At 48.1% G+C, this 16,887-nt stretch overlaps 1 protein-coding gene across 11 annotated transcripts in view; it reads left to right on the top strand.

Moving 5' to 3' along the window:
- HDLBP (high density lipoprotein binding protein) overlaps positions 1 to 16,887 on the top strand; it is a 40,989-nt gene that overhangs the window by 15,272 nt on the left and 8,830 nt on the right. For 5 of the 11 annotated variants that reach the window (XM_080624085.1, XM_080624092.1, XM_080624094.1 and 2 more), the window contains 18 exons: positions 3,988 to 4,055; positions 4,589 to 4,701; positions 5,575 to 5,729; positions 6,266 to 6,481; positions 8,128 to 8,334; positions 8,791 to 9,006; positions 9,854 to 10,060; positions 10,289 to 10,396; positions 11,542 to 11,646; positions 12,093 to 12,171; positions 12,794 to 12,933; positions 13,239 to 13,343; positions 13,624 to 13,737; positions 14,059 to 14,145; positions 14,296 to 14,427; positions 14,732 to 14,950; positions 15,774 to 15,995; positions 16,228 to 16,446. In XM_080624085.1, coding sequence (XP_080480211.1) covers positions 4,626 to 4,701; positions 5,575 to 5,729; positions 6,266 to 6,481; positions 8,128 to 8,334; positions 8,791 to 9,006; positions 9,854 to 10,060; positions 10,289 to 10,396; positions 11,542 to 11,646; positions 12,093 to 12,171; positions 12,794 to 12,933; positions 13,239 to 13,343; positions 13,624 to 13,737; positions 14,059 to 14,145; positions 14,296 to 14,427; positions 14,732 to 14,950; positions 15,774 to 15,995; positions 16,228 to 16,446 — 2,607 coding nt within the window. In that variant the 5' untranslated portion in view covers positions 3,988 to 4,055; positions 4,589 to 4,625. Of the gene's footprint in view, positions 1 to 12; positions 1,449 to 3,176; positions 4,056 to 4,588; positions 4,702 to 5,574; positions 5,730 to 6,265; positions 6,482 to 8,127; positions 8,335 to 8,790; positions 9,007 to 9,853; positions 10,061 to 10,288; positions 10,397 to 11,541; positions 11,647 to 12,092; positions 12,172 to 12,793; positions 12,934 to 13,238; positions 13,344 to 13,623; positions 13,738 to 14,058; positions 14,146 to 14,295; positions 14,428 to 14,731; positions 14,951 to 15,773; positions 15,996 to 16,227; positions 16,447 to 16,887 lie in introns of those variants that run through there. The other 6 variants (XM_080624084.1, XM_080624088.1, XM_080624090.1 and 3 more) reach the window with 6 other exon arrangements.

Below are 16,887 nucleotides of genomic sequence, written 5' to 3' on the forward strand. Positions count from 1 at the left end.
GGCGCGGCCTCGCTTCCTTTGCCTCCACAACGACGTGCCGGGAAACTCCGGGATAACTTCCCGCCGGCTGGGCCGGGCAAAGTCCGGCGGGAGCCGCTCGGGGAAAGGGGCGCTCGGAGTAGCCGGTGGCGCAGCCTCGGCCTGTGTCGAAACGGCTGTGCCAGCCGACAGCAGCTGTTGGACAGCGCCGGCGTGCGGCGCCGTCCCGGGGCCCAGCTGATGGGGACGCTGGGCCCCGCGGGTGCGTGGGGAGGGGGCGCAAGGGTCGGGATTCCTCCACGTAGTCCCCGTTGGTCGGAGGGTTTGCGCCTGGTACAAGCAGAAACGGTTGGCGGCGGGCGCTCCTCTAAGCGCCGCATCAGTCCGCGGAGCGGAGTCGGCTGGCAGCGTTTCCTCGGATCCTGCTGTGACTTACAGTGCGAGCACCCCGGCCCCGCTCCCTGGGCCGTCGGCTGGGGCGAGCGGGCTTTGGTAAGGTGCTAACGCCGGACTCGGGGCAGACTGTGCCTGCGTAGTCTCGCACCCCACTCGCTGCCGTCACCGGCAGTCTCCCGGCTGTCACCGAGCCCCCCGCGGGAGCACTTTTCCCCCCACTTGTGTGTTGCGGCCGTCCCCGGCCTGCAGCCCGGAGGGCCGCGCCGGGCCGGGCCGAGGTGTACTGTGCTGGGACTGCCGCTGTCCCGAGGCGCGGCGCCCGCTGTGCTCCCGGCCTCATTCCCGCACGAGCGTTGCGTTGGCGCGTGCACCTTCCGCGCGCTCAGCCCCGCTCAGGGGGCGCGGGTGACAGCGGGGCCCCGCCGGGCCCTTTAAGGGCGCCGCCCCGCCCCGCCGCTCCGCCTCCGGTGCCGGCAGTGCTGAGGTGGCGCTGGCGGCGCCGCCCGCCCCAGCCTGGCTTGGCCTAGGCCGCGGGGCCCGGACGGAGGTTCCCGCGCCTCGGCGCGGCCGGGCACCGCAGAGATCGGCGGAGGGTGCCCAGCAGCCTGAGCTGCTGCGCTGCCCGTGCCGCTGTAGCGGTACAGGCCCGGCGGGTTCCAGGCGCAGCCTGCCCCACTCGAGAGGCGATCCCCAGAGGCCGGCTGCTCCCTGCGTGCGTGGCCATGGAAGCCCGGCCCCTGCGAGAAGTACCGCCAGGGCTCTCCTGGACCGTGTGTGAGTGCACGTTGGTAACTGGGCTCACACAGAACGCCTCCTGACCAAGGACGAGGAGTGACGGTGGGGAATGTGGTGGGTCATGGCATTGGTGGAAGAGTAAATACAAGGGTTGGTAAGGTGTAAGTCTGGCTGTGGCTAAGGCACCAGTTGTGTTGCTTTCTCAGATGTACTGCTTCCGGGATCAGTGCGAAGGGAAAAACTGTCCTGCCACACAGCAGCTGTCTGCATGCATGATCTCTCCAAAACCAAAGGGTCTGGGCCTTCAACATCTGGGAGAGCCAGCTGGTTTTCAGAAAGCAAGTATTTTCATGTCTGACCACTCATCTACCAAGAGATCACCCTGCCCTGGATGGACATCTGACAGAGGACAGTCAGATGCTGCCCCAACCAGCCCAGCCCCATTGCAGCGTGCAGTCCTACCTGCATCTGATTTTAGCTACCTTGATTAACGAAAAGCTAATATTTTTATTAAATATGTTTTTAAATAACAAGTAACTGATGTTTCTGACCACACGTACTGATTGCATTGGCAGAGTAACTCATGACTTTGCTTTTGTTTCTCTTGACACAAATGTTTCTTACATGGTTAGGTCTGTTCCTTGCTGGTGGTTATTTTTAGGATTTCATTCTCTGTATTTTAAGTGTGTGCTCTAGACTTCTGAAACTTCTTTTGTCGCATAAAGCCGGTGCTACAGTGTTTAAACTAGGCAGTTGAAAACCTGTTGACCCAGTCAGCCGCAGCGTTGGTGTGACATAGCTGTAATCTGAGTTTCAAAACCTAAGGTGGGAAGTCGAAGAGGTGTAGGCTCCAAATGCAGTGCCTGAGCTGCTGGTTTTGACGTTACATTTAGAATACCATTCTGATGGCTGCCTCCAATTTTGGCCAGAGATGAATCCCCGAGGCCTACAATGTGCCAGATGTTTGAGGTTACTGGAAATGGAGAGCATTTGTTCTTAGCTTGCTGTATGGATGACGAAGCAGAAATTCATATGGATAAACACTGTCCTTAGATTCCTCTTCGAATGTCTAGCTCTTCTCTTGAGGTGGAAACTGCAAGGAAGAGCTCTGCAGCTGGTGTGGACACAGCGTAACCAGCAGCTGTGCCTTGCGGCACTCAGGCAGGTGCTATATTGGGTGTCGCTCACAGACTTCTCATCCTTGACACCTCTCTAAGGAGGAGAGCACATGCAAGATGAGCCAGGTGGTGCTTTCCAGAGAAATGAGAGTTACAAGCACATCTGTGCTGTTAGTGAGGCTTTAGCCAGACCTTGGAAGCTACTTGTGATGTCTAGAATGGTTCTTTCTCCTGCCCTCTTCCCTGTTTGCAGTTTGCCAGGAGGTGGTGGCAGCCTTGATGTGACCCAGCGGACTGGAGGGGCTTACTGCATCAGTCTTGCAGGTCTTGCTGAAATACTGTGGGACAGATGCTGTGCTGCTAACAGGCTTTCCTTGGTTCTGTGGCGGCTTGAGCCATGCAGTTGTGTACCATGTACATGGAACCATATGCTACACCATAGTGTAACCATGAACAGCAAGACATCAGATAACTAGCCACCCTTTCATATACACCAGCTAATACCTCAGCATGGCTTGCTGGCTGTCCTCATAGCTGCCACCTTATAGTAGCAGATCATTACAGGATTAATTGTAACATTAGCTCTATTACTTTGATAGCACAGGTGCTGTTGCTGTGTGCCTGATAAGAGGCATGTTGAAGTAAGGGAAAAAACCCTCTGGCTTTCACTGAGGTGTGGATTAGGCCTGTACAGCCCAGTTGCATTACTGTTCTTCTCTGCTTCCTTTCTGCCGCTGTCGCCTTCGCTTACTGTGTCATGATGTGAGACACCACATCAGCAATGCTGTGGGTGTGGAAGCCAGAAATGGCAACTGTCAGTTTACTGGAAGGTGTCAGAGTTTGTTGTTGAGTAGGTTTGTATGGGAGAGGGGTCTCCTGTCCCTGAGGAGTCAGAGGCACTGACTTTTAGGAGAGTGCAAGCCCTGCAAGAGCACATACGACCACTTAGCAGAACTCAGGTGTGGGAAATTGTTGTACATCTAGCAGTGTGTGCTGTACTGGCTTGTACAGTTTTACTTAGATTCCTAGCCCCTTTTTCAGTAAATCTGCAGATCCAGATACAGGAGATGTAAAGCTCCCATCAACAGTCTGGGGTCTTTTTACTCGTTCCATTTTGTGTATGTGTTTAAAATAGTCCATGTAAACCAGCATGGGTTTTGTTCTTCCGATTTAGGCCTGGAGACAGAGTTCAGTACCTGGTGTGTCATCTTATTACAATAGAAAATGAAGAGGTGGACTGACCAGCAGCTCTATGTGGATAGCCCTAAGTGTTTGCCGTTGTTTGTGAGGATGTCTGTGTTGATTCAGCCCATCTCCACTAAACTACATTCCTAACTTCTGACTGATGGCAGTGTTGTTGGCAGGTTTTCAGGTTGCTAGTCTCTTCTGACTAGATGTTGATGCTGTTGCTTGCAACCCTGAAATTTCATGTCTATCTTGCACATCTGTTAATAATTAACTATATTTTTGCCTGATACTGGGTGGCTGCTCCTGTAGCCAGTTTGATGAAAGAGTAGCTACTCCAGGCTTCCTGCTGTGAAGTTTAAGTAGATAGTGGTGTTGCCTGTAGCTGTAGTAAAACATGACAGGTAAATTATGGTGAGATGTGACTCAGTATGAGAACATTTTGGATAGGTGGCAAGTTTGAAATGCAGTACAGGCGGTGCTCTTTTGAGAATTACAGTAACGGGGTGTCGTGTTTTCCTCTTGTCTTGGAGCAGGAGCATAATTTTTATTCCGTTTTTTTTCTCCCCTAAAGCAAAAGCTGGCAGGCTGACAAACGGGCAGCTTACAGGACGGACTCTCTGGCTACTGACCATTTAGCTGGTAAGTTCTTATTTTGAGAGAACCAAAGATCTTGCTGTTGCTGAGCTTGTTTCTCATAGTGGCTTCCTGAGTGTAGCCCTAAGTCTGTGGGAGTTCAGGCACCTAAATAAGTCTCTTTCAGGAAGAGGCAGCATCCTGGGCCTTTTTTTTTTTGTTTTATCTACAGGGTTATGTAGTGGTTTGCACTGACTATCCAGACCTTTGGATGCTCATTTAAAAATTGCACACCATTAATAAATTATAGATTAATTAGAGTACGCTTTGACAGCTTCTGGTGTCCCCTGTTCGAGTGACCTTCATAGGTTGCACATCTTCGGTCTCCTTAATGAGGAGCACTGGTTTGGTGACCACTGTGTTGTGAGGAAATATCCCTCCTGAGTTCCTGTCTGGTTCACCAAGAAAACTGGGCAGCTGCTGCCACTGTAGGTACTTTTCAAGAGGCTGACTGGAGAAGGGCTCAGTGACACATACTTTGTCTTCTTGGAGTGACTTTTACGCATCTTGAATGGTGTTGCCACCGCTGCCTTTTCCAGTGGCATACCCGGATTGTGTGTGGGTGGGAAGTCGACAATGAGCTCCGTGGCAGTTTTGACCCAGGAGAGCTTCGCTGAACACCGCAGTGGCCTGACTCAGCAGCAGGTGAAAGGTGAGGAAATGCACTTCAGTTCCTGTGATGTGCTTCAAAATACAGACTGCACAGGCAAGTGTCTTTATACCCAAGCTCACTCCATGTGTCCAGTTCCCCACAAGTGTGAAGGCACTGCGTTCTGCGTTCCTAGACTAGTGGCTTTCCACCAGAAGAACACAGTGGTGATGCTGCACAGTGCAGGGCCAGGAAGAGGCAGGCCTCAGATCTGCATCTTCTCTGGCTAGCAGTGCTGTCAGCTGTGGGACAGGTCACACGCAAGAATGGAGCTACAAGAGAGCCTCATGGGATCACTGCGCTTCCTCCTTTTACTCAGCCAGGTGCTGGGGGAAGTCAGTGTAACTGTATTAACTGCCTCACCGATGGGTTTGGCACATATCCTCCAGCTGTGAGCTGGCCCACCTAGCACGGCCCAGTGCACAGCTGAGTCCAGCATAAGGTACAGCCTTTCCCTGGACTCTACCTTAACTACAGCGCTTCTCTCTGTCTTCCTTCTGGGTGTGTTTGACCCCCTTCTGCCTGCAGCCCTGCTCTGTTCCTTTCACTTTCTTTCTGCTCAACCTGTTCTCCCCTAATTAAGCCCCTTTTGACAAAGTTTGCAAAAATGTGCTGTTCACTGCCATTATTCAGTTGCATGTTTACTTCCTGCATCCATAGTGCCAGCTTAGACAAGGCTGGTTCTTCATGACATCTGCTACAGTCTGTGCTGTACTGAGGCCACTTGTGCTCCAGACTTGGCTGCTCCACAGGCATAACTGTAATAGGATTACAGTAGTGCATAAGTCATTTGCTTTCTTTTGTTATTGGTGCCTAAATACAATTGCATTGCCTGTGAATAGGGGCATCTTGTTTACCCTGTTTGCTTCACCCCAGTTACAGCTTTAAACTCGGAAGAAGAGAATGATCCTCCAACCTACAAGGAAGCCTTCCCTCCGCTCCCTGAGAAAGCACCATGTTTGGAAGCTGCCCAGGAACCTGCTGGGCCCTGGAGCAAAATCCGACCAATAAAGGCTTCTGTCATCACTCAGGTTGGTGAGAGTCGGTATCTTATCTCACTCTGATTTCTTCCCTCCAAAAAGTAGGTGAAGTGAAGCTTTCCCTGGAGTATGAAATCCTTAGTGTGTCAGATTGACAGCCTTCTTGTTGTATGTATGCTGGGGCACGAGGAGGGCTGCAGCTGACAGCTAGGAGTGTTCTGGAGGGGTGGGATGTGTTGGAAAACTGTCCATTAAAAGTTCTGCATCCCTGTTCCACAAATAGCTGGAGCAGGCCTGAAGGGAGAATTGCAGAATTCAAGTAGTGAGCACTAATCCATTAAAGTATTCCCCCCATAGCACGTACTTTAGGCAGACACCCAGTGTGGGACAGACTACCTGCTCAGTGCTGTTGCACTTTTCCAGTTCACAGCTGGTGTCTCCACTGGAAAGCTTGATGGATTGCACAAACCTTGGAACTTAGTATGCCAATAAAGTCCTGTATGGCAATGAGAGAGAGAAGCACTGGCAATCAGAAGCATACTGACAGCTTGTTTTGCCCTTGTTTTATCTGTCCTGTGGCTGAGCAGGTGTTTCATGTGCCACTGGAGGAGAGGAAATACAAGGACATGAATCAGTTTGGAGAAGGCGAGCAGGCCAAGATTTGCCTTGACATCATGCAGAAGACAGGAGCTCACCTGGAGCTGTCTCTTGCAAAGGACCAGGGCCTTTCAATCATGGTCTCTGGCAAGCTGGAAGCAGTCATGAAGGCTCGGAAGGAGATTGTCGCTCGGCTGCAGACTCAGGTGAGGGCGTCTAACTGTTTCTCACTTCATCTTTGCTCTTCCCCAGGACTCGCAAATGCTTTGAGACCCTTGGGTGTGTGTGCTTATAAGCCAAAGAGGTATTATTAGATGACTAATTCAGCTTTGCCATATATTTTCAAAGCACACACTTGGCAATTTGGAATGGAAATGAGGCTTAAAATAGGGTTCAAAGCTAATTAAAGGCCACGGTGTTGCATGAAGGGTGGAGTCTGCAATCTCTGAACACTTGAATTGCAAACAGTGACTTTGTGCTGAGGTGCTGGTGCCAGAGGGCGTGCAGGCCCCTCATGCAAGGTTAGTAGTATGTGAGGACAGGACTGTGCTTTCTCTGAAGTCCTTCAGAGGAGAATGGGGAGGGATGGGAGAAATAGAAGTAGCGAAGAGGAACTCTTGCCAAAAGCTGAAAGCTTCAGGTCAGGGTCCTGAATTGTGTAACTCAAGCCACAATGGTAAGGAGCCACAGACCCGTTGTTTCCGTTGCTTCTCCTTTCATTCTGCTAGGTTTTGAATTCTTCCCTTCAGATTCTTGAGTTCGTATTCAAGATGGCAGTTCTTGTTTGGATATAATACAGCCAGTTGTCCTAGTGTGTTTTAAAGTGTGATGTCAAAGGTAGTTAGCGCAATAGTTAATACCATGTCTGCTTAGTGCTGTTCAGCAGCCTGTGTGTCATACCCTGCCAGAGGGAAGAGAAAGGGACAAACCCTACATAATATGCGTCTGAAAAAATAGTTCAGGTCGTACTGCCACAGATCAATTCCCCACTGTCCTCAAATGTACCTCCTACTGCCCTGGCCCCAGGTCTGAAAGGTGTGTCTGTATTCCAGCTTCTAGGCTTGGCTGGCTTTGGTACAGGGACACCAAATTGAAGAGTCATGCCAAGTGATCTGGTTTTGACTTGGGCTTTTTTTTTTTTTCCATTGTAGCTTCAATTTTAAGTGTCTGATTACTCTTAGTAGTCAAATATTCACAAACGTGGTAGCAATCATAAGCTGCCAGGTCAGTAAAAACTCAGTGAGAAGGGAAGAAGTCAGGAATCCTTGTTACAGACCAGCCCTTTAATGGTAGATTGAGAGAAGCTCTTGGACCCCTATTCCAAGAGGGACCATCTAAAAGCAGGAAGTGAAGACACCTTAGCACTTAGTAGTGGTAAGCGTCTCCGAGCTGTCTGCCTGCAGAAATAGGTTTGTGGTGTTGAATTTCTGTTTCCTAGGAGTCAGGCTGTGTCTTGTTTTCTATAGCCTTGGCAGCAGATGTCAGAGTTCAGATAAATTCCACCCATGAGCCATTGTCTCAGTTGCTGTCTGGTACTGCTCCAGTGTCTTGCACTGGAGAATAAACACCACCTTGTCTGTACCCAAAGGCCTTTGCTGATACAGACTACTACTCCTGTGCAAACAGAAGGGTTTTGAGAGAAAGGTGGGCTTTAGATTCCTGGTATACAGGCACTGTAGATCAACTATTCTGGTACAGTATCAATCCTTACACAGAATGTGCTGGAAAGTCATTGTATCTGCTCCTCAGCAGTACTGCTAAGCAGCATCTAACTTGCTTTTCCTGGCTTTGTTCCTGTGGATCTGCCAGTGCAGGCAAATGTTCTCATAGATGCTTGATTGTTGTGTTGCAGGCTTCAGCAACAGTTGCCATCCCCAAGGAGCACCACCGTTTTGTCATTGGAAAGAATGGTGAGAAGCTGCAGGACCTGGAGCTCAAAACTGCAACTAAAATCCAGATCCCCCGCCCAGATGACCCCAGCAACCAGATCAAGATCACCGGCACTAAAGAAGGGATTGAGAAGGCTCGACACGAGATCCTGCTTATCTCTGCTGAGCAGGTACTTCAGTACTGTGGTATCTCTCATGGCATTAGCTGGACAACCATTTTGCTTCTCCATGGTATATTAGCTGCCTTCAGCCACCGTGGCCATAGTCAGTGGCTTATACTGAGGCTTATACTGTGCCACTGGCTGCATAATCACTGCTGCCAGGTTCTGCAACTTGTGGTTCTCCATTTTGTCCATCTTTGAAGTCAGATAAGCATGTTTCATGTTTGAAATGAACCCTATTAGATGCCAGCTGAGATAAAACAGGAGATTACAGAGGTGAATATTGTAAATCACCAGCAGCAGTGTTCATAGATTGAAAAGGATGGAGATCTACAAGCCTGCAAACTGAAAAAATGTACTTGTGCCAGAGTGTCAAGCAAGACAGCACTGGGAACTTAGCTGTGTCTGGCAGAGACTGTAATATGGAGGGTGGCTCCCACCGAGGTCTGTTCTGGGCTTTTCCAGGATAAGCGTGCTGTGGAGCGGCTGGATGTGGAGAAAGTGTACCATCCCTTCATTGCTGGCCCTTACAACAAGCTGGTGAGCGAGCTCATGCAGGACACAGGGACACGCATCAACATTCCTCCACCCAGCGTCAACAAGACAGAGATAGTCTTCACAGGAGAAAAGGAGCAGCTGGCCCAGGCTGTGGCTCGTGTTAAGAAGATCTATGAGGAGAAGGTATGGATGGTCCATAACGCTTCCCATCTTACCCCCACCTGCTTGTAGTCCCTCTTTTTTGTGCATCCCTCTGCTGTGTCCTTCTCATGTCAGCTCTGGCTCAGCACCCCTTGCAGTACATGGCCCTGGATCTTACAATTTCCTCACTGAGCAGAGTAGGACTTGGGGTGATATTATTGAGGAGGTGACAGATTTCTCATTCTTCTACATGATGGGAATTAGCAGACCACAAAGAGCTCCCCTGGCTCTTGTTCACACAGGTGCTACTAAAGAAGGAAGTGTGAAGTCTACAGTGACAGCCAGCTGACAGTATCAAAGTTGCTACATAAGTAGAAGCTGCTGAAGAGTGAATTTCACTCCAGTTTATTTTCTACAATACTGCAATTTTCTACAATACTGCAATTTTCTACAATACTACAATATCCTTCTTGTGAGTTGTCAGGCTGTTTTTCTTCATGGTTAGGTCTGCATTTGTACCAGTCTGGAATTTCAACAGAGATAATCAGCTTATAGCCTAGTGGCCTACATGGTGTTGCATTGCAGTACTGCCTAGGGGACAGCTGGGCGTTGAGCCCTGTTGTGCAAGGGGATGTGTGTATGTGGTCTCTTCCATGTAGTGTCTGAGGGAGCTTGACACTGAATACCAGTGTTGTACTTCACCTGTGAATTTTTGGGCACAAGGCATTCTGTAGGCAGAAAGGGTGCTAGAATACTGCAGAACCACTGTGCTCACCGTTGCTGCATTCTTTCCTGGGTGCAGGGTTTCACTGAATCTTGTGCCTCTTCCATTCGCTCTTGTCCTTCCCTTCCCCCTTGTGATTGATGCCTAGTGCCTCTGCTCCTACAGAAAAAGAAGACTACAACCATTGCAGTGGAGGTGAAGAAGTCCCAGCATAAGTATGTCATCGGCCCTAAGGGGAATTCCCTGCAGGAGATCTTGGAGAAAACTGGAGTCTCTGTCGAGATCCCACCCACTGACAGTAGCTCGGAGACGGTGATACTGCGAGGCGAGCCTGAGAAGCTTGGGCAAGCACTGACTGAAGTCTATGCAAAGGTACACACAGGATGGGTTAGGCCTTCTTTGAAAGTCCCATAAACATATATCCATGAGCAGTGGGCGTGGGGTGGGGGGTGGTGTCTTTTTGGTGGCTGTCTCTAATCTGTCAGAGGAGCAGCTTAGAAGTCAATACTGCAGGTGCAGCATGAGAATTGAAACTGAATTTTTGTGAAGACCTCTTCCAGTCTGTCCACCAAACAGCTTCTCTGTTTTTCGGTGTCTCAGGCCAACAGTTTTACCGTCTCCTCAGTCTCTGCCCCCTCTTGGCTTCATCGTTTCATTATTGGAAAGAAAGGACAAAACCTGGCCAAAATAACTCAGCAGATGCCAAAGGTATGGATGAGCTGGTTAGGTTTGCACCCTTGATGTAGAATATGGTTTAGTCCAGATCACTCTTCGTAGAAAAGGGAAATGTATTTTAGCATGGTGTGGTTTAACCCCAGCTGGTAACTCAGTACCATGCAGCTGCTTGCTCACTCTCCTCTTCTCCCCTCCCTGGGTGGGATGAGCTGGAGAATCAGAAGAATGCAAAACCTGCATGTTGAGATAAGAACAGTTTAATAATTGAAGTACAATACACTACTACTAATAATAAGGGGAATAATGAGAGATACAAAACTAAAGGGGGAAAAAAATCCAAACAAACAAACCCCCAACAAACAAACAAAAACCCCAGAAACAAAAGTGATACACAATACAATTGCTCACCACCTGCTGACCCATACCCAGCCCAAGCAGCGATTGGCCCCTTCCAGGTAAGTCCCCCCAGTTTATATACTGAGCATGATGTGCTGTGGTACGGAATATCCCTTTGACTAGTTTGGTTCAAGCATCCTGTCTCTGCTTGCTGCCGGCTTTTCTTGTGTCCCTCCTCACTGGCAGAGCGTGAGAGTGAGAAGTCCTTGATCAGAGTAGGCATTACTTAGCAACAATTGAAACATTGGTGTGTTATCAGCGTTGTTCCCAGAGAAAAACCAAAACACATCACTGCACCAGCTACTGGAAGAAAATTAACTCTATCCCAACTAAATCCAAGACACATAGGTAAAACCAGGGAGGAAGTGACACAGATGTCAAGGAGACCCTCTTTTACTGCTGCAAACGCTACTCATCCTTTGTTATTCTCATGGGTTGAGCTTTTCAAAGGAAGCTTTATGTGGTACTATTTTGAGAATTGATGTAGTAGGATACCTGCAAATGGTGACTTCTGTGAGTTAGATGATATATAGAGAAAGGCTAGGTGATAAGTTCTGCAAAGCCCTTGCAGACTCCAGGACAGCAACAAAGCCTTGGTCTCTAGACACTGTGATATGGCCAAAATTGTAAGTTACCTATTTCTGAAACCATGGGAATGATCTGTGTACTCTGTGGAAAGGAAAACATCTCTTAATAGCAGGGGTTGGTGGTATAGGCCTCACTAACAGCATGGCCTGGCTTGTATCATGTATCTTACTGGATTTATTGCCTTGCCTCTCAAGGTTCACATTGAATTCACTGAAGGAGAGGATAAAATCACTTTGGAAGGACCTACAGAAGATGTGAATGTGGCTCAGGAACAGATTGAAGTCATGGTCAAGGATCTGGTAAGTTCTGGTACATAAAAAGAAAATGAGGGAAGAAGGGGCAACAGAGCAGAGATGATATGTTTACCATGTCCCTATGATGTCTTGGCATGCTTAACAACTTGCAGAAGACAAGTTTTGTGGCAGATGGATGGAACCTTTGGTTATGAAGCTAGCCCATAGCATTCTTAAAAAAAATCTGCTGCAGGTCTTAAATCTTCTGATGCAGAGAAGGAAGGATTCTCTTTCAGTTATAGCTGGAGAGCCATCTAAGTTCCTTTTTAATTTTTCACAATATGGTGCTCTCAGCTCAAACCAGAGGAGTGCTACTGCTCTCCTTAATAGCAGGAGGAGTGTTTGTAGCTGGCTACTGCAGAGTCAGTGCCAACACTAACAGTAGGCCATTACTTAGGGTATAAGACAGAAGTGGTGGCCTGCCCTACCTAAGCTCTATACTTTCTTTATAGATCAACCGGATGGATTATGCAGAAATCAACGTTGACCATAAATTCCATCGACACCTCATTGGCAAGAATGGAGCTAACAGTAAGTGGGGTGCCTTTCTAATCCTTCTTATGCTTGGACTCTCTGTGTTTAGTCCAGCGTATAAGGGGCTCTGTAGGTCATCCAGTGTGCTGTCTTAATCACATTTCCTCTGCTTTTCTGGGTTGGTGTTGGCACAAGAAGGTAAATGGGTGGTGAGGCCTTGGGATGGCTTTAATTTGTGAAGGTGTCTTGGGAAATTAAACAGTGGTGGGATTACTTTGTCTTGGCAAAAATACATTGTGGGGGATGAGGTTGGAGAATTGCCTGGTTTTGAAGTTGCTCTGTGTGTATTACATTTTCACAGCTGATTAGGAGTGGTAGAAATCTGCTTGGTGAGTTTCTCCAGAAAAAGAATTTGAGATTATAAATGAATGATCATGTCCTAATCTAGATGGGGAAGAGCCAAATGCCTCACTCTGGCATGCGAACAATTTGCTCTGTAGATGGCACAGTATCTACTTGTCCAGGTTCTTGTGTGGCACATGTCTGCTCTTGCTGAACTCTGGTGCCTTCTCAGAGGCTGATTTACTTTTTAAACAGTCTCTAAGCACTGATAAGCAAGATGCCTTGCTTCCAAGTCTTGCCCTATCAGACTGTGTCACCACGGTCTTTGCCTTGAAAGTTAACAGGATTAAGGACCTCTACAAGGTGTCTGTGCGCATTCCCCCGGACAATGAGAAGAGCAACCTGATCAGAATTGAAGGAGACCCACAGGGGGTCCAACAGGCCAAGAAAGAGCTGCTGGAACTCGCTTCCCGTATGGTGAGTAGGATGTGTGATGCTTGGGAAGCCACAGGGTTTAGGCTTTTATGTTCCCTTGGAACCTTCAGGGCCTTCTGTGTGCCCCTTGCCCACCGAGTACTTGGATGTCATGACAAGTGTGAATTTGTCTTCATGGATATGTCCCTCTATTCCCTTGCATACCACTTCTCTGTCAACTTAGAGTGAATTTTGACTGGAGGAGAAAAGAGGGAGAGTGCTGGCAAGTAAACTTGTCAGGCAGCAAACTGGGAATTAAGTCTGTGGCTCTCCTGCTGAACACTCAGTGTAAACTCTGTTTTCATCAGGAAAATGAACGCACCAAGGACCTAATCATTGAACAAAAATTCCACCGGACCATTATTGGGCAGAAGGGTGAGCGGATCCGGGAAATCCGGGAGAAATTCCCAGAGGTAAGGCTTTCTAGGAGATGAGGAATCCAGAGGATTCCAGTAGATATCCAGTAGATGTATCCTACTTGGGCAGTAGACACATTGTCTCCCAATTCATAAATTTATTGGCTCTGTATGTAATATGTATGAGAAGATAGTTCTTTTGGCCAGAGGCTGCTAACATGGTTACCCTTTCCGAATGGGAAAGTGGATGTGTAGGATCTTCCTGACAGGTTTCATTTGTCTGACACAGCAATTCTTTCATTTGCTTGAGCTGACTGTAAATGATGGCCTCCTGCAGGTTATCATCAACTTCCCAGATCCTGCACACAAGAGTGACATCGTCCAACTTAGAGGTCCCAAAAATGAGGTGGAAAAGTGCACCAAGTACATGCAGAAGATGGTGGCAGACCTGGTAAGGGGGTCATCTGTCTGCTGTTCTCTCCTACATGCCTGGATAACCCTGCATAGGGCAGAGCCATACTGGCTTGGCTAGGGCTGAAATACCTCAAGATGAGGAAGCTGTGAACACCTCTTCTGGCTGACTGGGGTTAGGGAATGGTATTTGTTATTTAAGGGCTAGAGGAGAAGGTACTTGCCTTTGCTTATTCTTGGAAGTATGTCTTATAGAGAACTTTATTGGGTTGAAGCCTATTGTCAAAAGCTTGTTTATCAAGTTCCTGGGATGGAGCATCACCATGACAGTGTAATCTTTGGTTCTTCCTTTCCCTCTTAGGTTGAAAACAGTTTTTCTATTTCTGTCCCCATCTTCAAACAATTCCACAAGAACATCATAGGGAAAGGAGGTGCCAACATAAAGAAGGTGAGATAGTTTTCTTATCACCAATGCTCATTATGGTCACTGCCTGCAGCTAAATCCCACTTGCTGCTCTCTCCTGCTCATTGGTGATGGAAAATATAATCTCCTTTTTTTGACATTGGACATCTCTGAGATTTTTTTCCTTTGTGGCAGATCCGTGAAGAAAGCAACACCAAAATCGATCTCCCGGCAGAGAACAGCAACTCGGAGACAATCGTTATCACAGGCAAGAGAGCAAACTGTGAGGCTGCTCGCCACAGGATTCTTGCCATCCAGAAGGAGCTGGTAAGTTAAACGACTGGCCTGTCACATATGAAGCACTTGAGAATGTTGCTAGAAGACATAAACACAGAAGTACTTGTAGTGGGGGAGGGCAAGAAGGAGACAAATGTGAGTGTCAGTCATTTTCTTGACTCTTGAACCTAAGTTTGTGGCTGCTCAAGTGTCAAGAGTAGCCTGTCTCAAACCCCTCTGGTAAGGCATTTCTAACACACAGCTATACAAAGCTCCTAGGAGTTAAAGAGTAAGCCAAGTGGATGCAGACTCATTTCTGCAGCTTGTCTAAAAGCCTGGTGCTGTCCTCTCTTAGGCCAACATCACAGAGGTGGAGGTGTCTATTCCTTCCAAACTGCACAATTCCCTTATTGGCGCCAAAGGCCGTTTTATCCGCTCCATCATGGAGGAGTGTGGTGGAGTCCACATCCACTTCCCCACCGAGGGCTCTGGCAGTGACACTGTGACCATAAGGGGCCCAGCCCAGGATGTGGAGAAAGCCAAGAAACAGCTGCTGCACCTGGCAGAGGAAAAGGTGAGCCTTGTCTCATAAGGGAAGGAGCAAATTGTATTGGCCAGGTGTTTCTTTTCGGGGGGTTGAAATGATCCCCTCTGCCTGCTAGGAAGCTCCTGGCATCAGACAGCCTAATTCTCTTTTGAGGGATTTCAGTACAGTTTAGATGATTAAAGGAAAACCATGCTTCCATAGTTGTGGCAGTGAGTTATTCCCCCATGGGAAGAATTGGCTGTAATGCTTCTTTGCCAAGGCGGGGGCATACTCAAAAGGTTAAGGCTCACTGCTCCTGTGGTTGATTGCTGTTGGGTATCCACACTTCTTCCAAACAGCTTACTCTGCATATCTCATTTACTTTTTTCTTGATCTCTAAATTCCAACTCAAGTTCTTCCATTTTACTGCATGTATCCAGGTTTGTGGCTGGGTGACTGGTGATTTTAATAGCAAGAAAACCTTTTTAACACGAGCATATGAACATGTTTTCCTGATTAGTTGGTTGCCTCTGCTGCCTGGCTTGCAGCAGTCAGCTGGCATATGGTTATGCTGACTTGTGTGTCAAACCCTCCTCCTAGGGAAGTCTTTTCTGCTCGTTTTCTCACCATTTGTGTTGTGTGGAGAGTTAGTTTTTCAGCTGATTAATAATACTACTTGAGAACATCTTTCAGGTGGTGTTATTAATTTAAGACATTGTATACCTTTTTGACTTGTACAGCACACTGCATCTGCCTTGCTCTTACAACACGCTGTTAGTGGGTGCAGGTAGCATACGTACATGCATACTGTTGATGCTGATGGGTATTTTCGCTACATTGTCATGTTCCATGGGTATGTGACTCCTTTCAGCAAACAAAGAGTTACACCGTGGACCTTCGTGCAAAGCCAGAGTACCATAAATTCCTCATTGGTAAGGGAGGTGGCAACATCCGTAAGGTGCGTGACAACACCGGGGCCCGCATCATCTTCCCAACCTCTGAGGACAAAGATCAGGAGCTGATTACTATCATGGGAACTGAGGAGGCTGTCAAAGAGGCGCAGAAGGAGTTGGAGGCCCTCATCAAGAACCTGGTATTATGAACTACTACTACTTCTATTTTCTTGCCTATCACTGTAGCAAGATATAATGAGCTAGTGTGGAGGTGCTTCTTCTCCTAAAACATCTGCTGCCCTTTATGGGAGCTCAGGAGTATTCTCCTTGCTGTTACTTGTTGGGGATGAGGTTGTAAACTGCAGTTGAGTGCAGCAAACTTGTGATTATCACCAGGGCAGGCAGGGTTGACTGGCTGTCATCTGTTGGCAGGATAATGTGGTTGAAGACTCCATGGTGGTTGACCCCAAGCACCACCGCCACTTTGTCATCCGGAGAGGGCAGGTTCTGCGTGAGATTGCAGATGAGTATGGTGGTGTGATGGTCAGCTTCCCGCGCTCCGGCACCCAAAGTGACAAAGTCACCCTCAAGGGAGCCAAGGACTGTGTGGAGGCAGCCAAGAAACGCATCCAGGAGATCATCGAGGACCTGGTATGTCACAGGAAAACTGTTTCTTTTTTAATTTGTTCTTGGGGTTTAGGAGTAGAAATAGGAGACCCTTCCTTGGTATACTTCTAGACATTAAAAGATAGGAGCCTTCTTGTGCCTCTCTGTGCCTGGCCTTGGGCAGTGGTTGCTCTCTGGGGTTTCCTGTGATGTTGGTATAGGCTTTTGGAAGTGGACAGCTGTCAGACCTGTTCTTTTTCCTTCTTTCCTTCATCTTTTTCCTTTCTTCTAATGCTTCTTCCTCTTCAGGGTAATAGAGAGCTTGAGCTTCGGTCCTGGAAGCCCTTAACATCATGTGTTGGAGGCAGCCTGCATTAAGAAATCCTCTGTTAACTTCTCTGAGAGAGGACAGATTCTATGAAACTTTCAGTTTTTCCCCTTTCAGCAGCTATTACCTTTTCTGACTCCTCTCTATGTCTGTTATGG

This window comes from Psittacula echo (assembly GCF_963264785.1).
Source record: "Psittacula echo genome assembly, chromosome: 7".
NCBI lineage: Eukaryota > Metazoa > Chordata > Aves > Psittaciformes > Psittacidae > Psittacula > Psittacula echo.